Source organism: Triticum dicoccoides, chromosome 6B (assembly GCF_002162155.2).
Source record: "Triticum dicoccoides isolate Atlit2015 ecotype Zavitan chromosome 6B, WEW_v2.0, whole genome shotgun sequence".
In the NCBI taxonomy this organism is placed as follows: domain Eukaryota; kingdom Viridiplantae; phylum Streptophyta; class Magnoliopsida; order Poales; family Poaceae; genus Triticum; species Triticum dicoccoides.
The window spans coordinates 127258301-127265783 of NC_041391.1; the positions used below are offsets into that span (position 1 = coordinate 127258301).

The following is a 7483-nucleotide window of genomic DNA, read 5'->3' on the forward strand; positions in this document are numbered from 1 at the left end:
CGCAACTTCTCCACAAAATCGCTAAAACACCGGCCCCACGGTGGGCGCCAACTGTCGTGGTTCTAAGCCTGACAGTAGAGTGGGGGGTAGGTATGGAGAGGCAAGGTCCTAGCTATGGAGAGGTTGTAAGCACAAAGGATGTACGAGTTCAGGCCCTTCTCGGAAGAAGTAACAGCCCTACGTCTCGGAGCCCGGAGGCGGTCGAGTGGATTATGAGTGTATGAACTACAAGGTGCCGAACCCCTCTGCCTGTGGAGGGGGGTGGCTTATATAGAGTGCGCCAGGACCCCAGCCAGCCCACGTAGGAGAGGGTTTAAGGTGAGTTAAGTCTGGGGCGTTACTGGTAACGCCCCACATAAAGGCCTTTACTATCATAAAGTCTACTTGATTACAGGCCGTTGCAGTGCAGAGTCCCTCTTGACCTCCTGGTGGTCGAGTGGGTCTTCGTGGTCGAGTCCTTTAGGCCAGTCGAGTGAATCCTCGTTGGTCGACTGGAAGGCGACCTCTTCTAAGGATGTCCTAGGGTAAGTTACTTGGATCAGGTCCATGACCCTACCCTAGGTACATAACCCCATCACCTGCCACTGCTGCTACGAACAACAGTGGCGGCCGGGCGGAGATAATAGTTGTGACGGGCAATATTTCCCACCCGTTGTTAAAATACGCTCACTAGTGGCGGGCACACACCCGTCACTGATGCCATGATAACAGTGACGGAAGGTCAGTGGCGGGCGGCCCCGAGTGCCTTGCCCGCCATTGTTGGACTTTTCCACCCGCCACTGCTAGGCTATCTTGCAGTAGTGGTCATCACATCGACAATACTTGTATGCAGACTGCTTCACCCACTATAAGACAAAACTTTAAGCCTATGTCCTTGTTATGAATTTGGCTCAATATCACGCATGCAACGCCTTCATTAAGCTTAGAAAGTGCTTTGCTTTTGTCCATCAGAATGTACCTCATGATCAAAGTAAGAAATTATGCAGATTGTTGTTCTCGTCAAAGCAATATTTAGTTATGATTAACATAAAAAGAAGAATATGTTATACCAGTACGTAGTATCCAGGCAACAATGTTTGCTTTCAATCATCTAATAAAAATCAGCTATCCCACTCTTAGATTGCTTTGTTTGAATGACCAATCCAATCACAAGGGTGCATGGATACATGAGTGAAGATAATTATGTACCGAACATGTAAGATCAACCAATTTATGTTAAGACTTAAAACTGCAGTGCTTTCTGAACAAAATTATGTGCGCATCATGACACCAAAAATAGGGTCCATTGAATAATCTTCAGCCTTAGGGCATGCTAGCAGCAAGAATAGGGAGTTCAGATTGAATGGAAACGAAAAAGGCAGCAAGCACCCAGTCAATTCTCTTGCAACAAGTGTGCAAAAAAAGGACCAGATTTTTTTATTTTGGCCTCAAGGTATCTCAATCATTAATTTAAAAACAATAACCTTTTATGCTATCGTATTCCACAAAACTGGTTTGTAAAGTATGCTACATTGGTAATGAGCAAGGTTTTGGTTACCGGATGAGGCATTTTTACCTAGGGGGACTGTTACGTGGTTACCACGGTTACCGAGAAATACCGAGGATATTTTGAATGAATTCTACAGTTGAATTTTGAATTCAGATAAGTGAATGAACTGACATTTGAACCAGAAACCTCTCAAAACAGGAACTAGGTTGCTACCAACACACCAGAACCAACTCTCATGGCATTAATTACATCCTACATGCTTTACTATAAATTGAGTGTTTAAATTCAAAAAATTCAAAAAATGATACTTTTTGCTTGGTATATGGATTTACTCAGGGGCAGGGAAATATGCGGTAACCATGAAAAATCTCGAAATTTCGACTGGCAACCAAACCTTGGTAATGAGCGACGAGACGTGATTCTCTAGTGTGCATAGGGCTAGATTTGGAGTACGCGGTGGGTTTTGATGTTTGAGTCGAACACATATAACCGAAGCCCATTATATAAATGCACCATAAAGTAACAAAATAGACTAGACAAACCCGGTAGGCTAGAGACCATATCAGGAAGGAGACGGTCCGAGTGTCCATGGGGCAAGGGGTGCCTGGTCCGGCCGTGGTGCTGGCCGAGATGTGTCTGATGACCTCAACCGACTTAACACCGATCTTACCATGTTGATTTAGTACATGTGAAAGAGTGTCTAGTGATGGTGAACCTTATTAACAAATATCGTCTCTCTCATTTTCTTTCTACAATGATATATTCGCGTTTTTTCTAACACAAAGGAAGAACATTCTTCTCTCTGCCCCCTACTGCTGGCGTAGGTGGTCGAACGCTTGCGCCAGGGTTGGCGCGAAGCGGGTGGTGTTGATGCGGACATTCTGCTTAGCGAGGTAGAACTCAAACGTGTTGGTCCAGCCGCTGCGGTGGATGGACTCGGGGTCCTTGATCGCCGGGTGCTCGGGCCCCAACGTCTCCAGCAGCGAGCTCTCCTCCACGCTCACGCTGTAATCGAGGTACTTGAGCCCCATGTCCGTTACGGGCTCGCTGAACTCCGCCCTCGCGATGCTCTCTATGTTCCCGTACGGCACCACCTGGATCAGCACGCCACCCGGCGGCAGATGCAACGCGTTCGTCAGCCCGGCGCCGTGCATGCCCAGCAGCACGTCGAACGAGTTCACCAGCCGCGCCTGCTCCGTCTCGGACGCGTTGGCCCGCAGCTCCATCACCACTGTCTCGAACCCCGCCGCCTCCGCCGCTTGCGCTATCTCCGGCTCGTTCAACAACAGGCGGTAGTGCCCCCGGTGGATCAGTAGCAGCCGCGGCTTCTTGTCCGGCTCCCGGGTCAGGCTGACCGCGGCGCCGCGTGGGAGACCGTAGGTCTCGTGCAGGAACCGGGTGAAGTCCGCCATGGAAAGGGGTCCCCCCGGCACCAGCTCGGGGACAATGGTCAGCTCCTTGTCGACGCGGAGCCCCACCGTGACGTGCGGGAAGCACCGCACCTCCGGGTCGCCGTCCATGCCCACCCAGGCGTGCCTGGACAACCCCCGCAAGAGGGTCTCGTACTTGACCAGCCACTCCGGCCTGTACTGGATGTTGCTGATCAGGAACGTGACCTCGCCGCGGTACCGCCGCGACGCGACGAAGAGAGGCACCAGAATGTCGGTGTAGTCATGCCAGTAGTTGCCCGCGTGCCCGGCGATTGCGAACAGGACGGCCGGCATGCTGTGGGTCACCGTGCACGGCGGGGCGGCGGCCCGGTCCTGCAGCTGCGTCACGGTGACGTTCTTGACGATGATCTCCGCTTTCGAGTACGGCGAGATCATCCACTCGTGGCGCTCCTTCCAGCTCGCCGGGACGAGGGACACCGACAAGGCAGTGCCGTTGGTGCGGACGTCGCCGTCGACTTCGCAGGTTTCAGAGTGACCGAGGGTCTCGCTCTCCGTGGTACACACCACCTCGCCTTTCTCTGTAGCAACACGCCAAAGAAAGGGAAAATCTTACGATGGTTAAACAAGCTTCATTCATCGGCATAATCTCGCCATACTAACAAAGTTAGCTCTAGGTTCTAGCTAGGTTACCACGTAAATCTAAATGCTCAAAAAAAAAAAGGTTACCACGTAAATCTATCCTCATCGTCAAAAGATACGGTCCAACCTGTGCTCGCTGCACGGGCTAGCAATCCTACTCCCTAGTATAGGAGATATTTGTATTTTAACAGAGATAAAAGTATTGTTAATTCATTTTAATTGAGGCCTGGCTAATCAATACATATTTTCTCTCTCGTATTCATTTCATCTTCTAACACAACGTCTATAGATAGTTTCTAATCTTTGTCAGGTTGTGATTTGTATGCGTTTTTACCACATTCGTAGTATTTTTCCCTTTGCATCAGACTAAACACCTACGAGTGAGTATGTGTATTATTTGCCCTTTGCCATCAAACTTCGCAAGTTAAGTTTAGCATCCGAGACACCGTTTACAGTGTTCGCTGTTTCCTATGCATTGACCTAAGATCCCATAATGCATATTTGTCTTTTATGAGCATGGGGCAAGCGGTCATGGGCTAAATCAATATTGGATAGCTAAATCTGTTGCCTAGTAATTGACAATCAAGTCGTGATTTGGTACTCAGATCTGTCAGACTTTTACTTCTATGTTACTTTTATATCAACACAGTAATTAACACCAGATCTTGAAAAAAAAAAATCTCTCGGGTCGGCCTTACGCTCAAAACAAATGATTTTTCCATTTTACCATTTCCTTGGATATTCAAACTAGCAGAGCATGCTCAAATTTGATCAATAGTACAAAGAACAAGAGTGATCTGCTCACCTGAATCATGAATCGGCTCTTTGTCCAAGATCGGCTCCACGTCAGAAGCGACGACTGTAGATTAAGCAACAAGCAAGAGTTTGATCTTCAGTTTATAGACTACACATAATGGAAATAAGCATGGTTGTTGGCATGCACAAAGCAACACAGATTGGTAGAAGCGCTCACGTATTAATTCACTGGCTAGGCAACTCGTGCCTGTGTGTATTTAGCCATGATCAAGATCGAGATGAGATTAAGTTTAGTGCACCGTTTACACTGTTCGTTGTTTCCCATGCATTGACCTTTGATCCTATCTTTTGGAGTGCTTTCATGAGCTTCTGCCAAGCGTCCATCGGTTAATTCAATATTTGCTAGCTAGATCTGATATTGACTTCTCTGATTTGCAGTTACATCGTGATTCTCAGTCAAATCTGTTAGACATTTAAAGTTTAAGTCAACTCCCATAATTACTGTCTAGATTTCTGCAACCCACTTAGAGCAAGTATAAGAGCAAGTATAAAAAGGTGATGTAGGTGGGCTCTAAAAGTTTAAATATTATATTTTTGCTTAGTTGGAAGAGAGAATAGACGAGAGGAGAGAAACGGGCTACTACCTCCGTCCGGGTTTATTGGTCTCCATTGTATTTCGTGCCAAATTTTGACCATAGATTAAACTAACAAAATGTTCACGCATGTCACCAAACATTATATTTTTGAAAACGATGTTCAAATACGAATCCAATGAGATAATTTTTCTTGACATGCATTAACATTTTGTTAGTTAAATCTTTAATTAAAATTTGGCATAAACTACAAAAAGGACCTATAAACCAGGACGGATGTAGTAGTTAACAGCCGGCTGCAACACGTGCTCCTAGATACTTTGTGAGAGAGTGATGTGGGCCATGTATCAACAAAGTAGTACATATTTAAATCCGCCTATTGTACTTGCCGGCTATAAGTTTGGCTATAGATGACGTGGCAAGATCATATAGCCAGCAGCTGGCTATATTATTAACCATGCTCTAACAAGCAGGTTGTTCTGAGGATTAGAATATTGTATGTATGCTGAGTTGGATGAGAGAGAAGGGAAGCGGGCTATAGATTAAGAGCCGGCTGCAACAGTGCTCCAAGAAATAACATTAGATTGTAAGATGGGTCATCTATTAATGAACTAGGACTACTTTGTAAATAGCTATAATACATATTGGCTATTAGGTTGGATAAAAATGATGTGACAACTTCATATAGTCGATTGTTGGCTATACTCCATGCTCAGAGATTTTATTTATTTTGTGAGGGAAAAGGAAGTCCTCAAAACAAATTATTTTCCATTTAATTTTTCCTTTTTCCCGTTTCGTGATTTCCGTGGAAACCCAAACTAACAGAGCAAGGATGCAAATATGATCAAAACAACGGGGGTGCTAGCTCTCACCTGGATCTTGAGTCGGCTGCTTGTCCGCGATCCGATGCACGTCAGAAGCGACAACTGTAGATTAAGCAACAAGCAAGACTTGATCTTCAGTTTAGAGAGACTAGAGATACGCAATAAGCATTGCTGCTGGCACAAAGCAGCACAGATATATAGGTAGAAATGCTCACGTATTTCACCAGTAGCTTTAATCTGTTGTATTTCACCAGGGGCTTTGATCAGCTGTTTATCCGTCATCCATTGTGATACTGCCGCCGTAGTGGCAACTGCGTGCATATTAAGCAAGAAGAGAGAAGTGTTGCCGTCAGTCAGCCCATGTTATGTACTCAAAGTAGAATGATGAACATAATTGTTGATAGATATATAGTACTTGTCCGATACATCCGTATTTGGAGAAATCTAAGACAAATAATTCGGGGTGGAAGGAGTGGTAGAAGATAGCCAAATTGGTCACTAAAAGGACAAGGATCCTAACACACATACGATGATCTGTCTTTTGCTAGTTCGATCCATACTGGTGATGGATAGATCACCGCATCTCTAACAATCACAGCTACACTAACGTACCACTAACAATCACAGTAATTAGCTAGCTGTGGAATTAACAAGATAAAGCAGACGCATGAAAAGAATGCATCCTTACCGCTGAGGCTGCTGATCGCCTCCTGCTGCTGGACGAGGAAATAGACGAGGAGCACAAAGAGGACGCCGGCGACGAAGCCGACGTTGAGTGAGCACGCGCTTCTGCTCATGCTCGTTGCCTCTTGCTTCAGCTTGCTGGACTGGTAGAGTGGTAGTAGTGCTAATGAGTGAGGACGCGGCCGCGAGGGTTCGGACTGGGTTTTATATTCTGGAAAAGTACCTAGGGCACATTGTTTCTCGCCAGCGGGAAACCCACACTAGAATTGGTTCCAACTCCGAATGCACGTTGCTAGTAAGGTCTTGGATTCTGGGAGCGGTGATTTGGTGTCCAAGTGCATCTACACCTGGATGTCCACAGTAAATTCAACAAATAGAACTGGTTTTCTTGGCATCAGAGATGCTCTACTAGTAATGCATTAGCTGTGTGCAAAATTTCATGGTGATGGAAATTCGAGGAGCTTTAAATTTCGGGTCTCAAAGAAACTTTAAAAAAAATTGTTCAGAACTGATTTTGTCTTTTCTGCTGAGGGCTCCTGGAATGTTCATTCACCATGAAATTTTGCACTAGAGCATCTTTGTTGCAAAAATAGATTTAGCTGTTTTACTATTTCTTTTTTGGAATTTACTATTCACTGGGTGCATATGAGCCTGGGCTCAGACGTGGATTGCCATTGGATTCGTACTTCATTTAGTGGGATATTATAGAGTAAAAGATTAAAAAGTGTATCTGTAAACCCAAATGCCAAGCAACTTTTGAATTATCTAGAGATCTGAGTCGCACGACGCACCTTATCTTCAACAAGATACTTGTGCGTTGTTCTGGGCACTAGCACAATGATCCGCGCACATGTTAATCATTTACTCTCTGGTGATCTAAAACATCTTATTTTAGTTTATAAAGGGAGTATTATTTAATTTATGTACAGTAATTATAATTTAGCTACATGCATCCTCGATGTCTCGTGAGGCTCAATATTTTCTAGCACATTGTGGTTACCTGTACTATTTTTCTTTTTGAATATTTACTGTAGAGCAACAGCCCCACAGTCCTTTATTAAAAAACTGCACCGAAAAGAGGTTCTGTACAAAAACTACAAACTATAC

At 45.2% G+C, this 7483-nt stretch overlaps 1 protein-coding gene across 1 annotated transcript; it reads right to left on the reverse strand.

Annotated features, from left to right (window-relative positions):
• Positions 1-2225: 2225 nt before the first annotated feature.
• On the reverse strand, positions 2226-6531 carry LOC119325100 (alpha-1,3-arabinosyltransferase XAT3-like). Its single transcript, XM_037598839.1, has 5 exons — positions 6381-6531; positions 5908-6003; positions 5741-5794; positions 4325-4378; positions 2226-3458 (listed from the first exon to the last, which is right to left on the reverse strand). The coding sequence occupies exons 1-5, from the start codon at positions 6487-6489 to the stop codon at positions 2299-2301; spliced, it is 1473 nt and encodes a 490-aa protein (XP_037454736.1). The 5' UTR covers positions 6490-6531; the 3' UTR covers positions 2226-2298.
• Between the last annotated feature and the right edge of the window lie 952 nt (positions 6532-7483).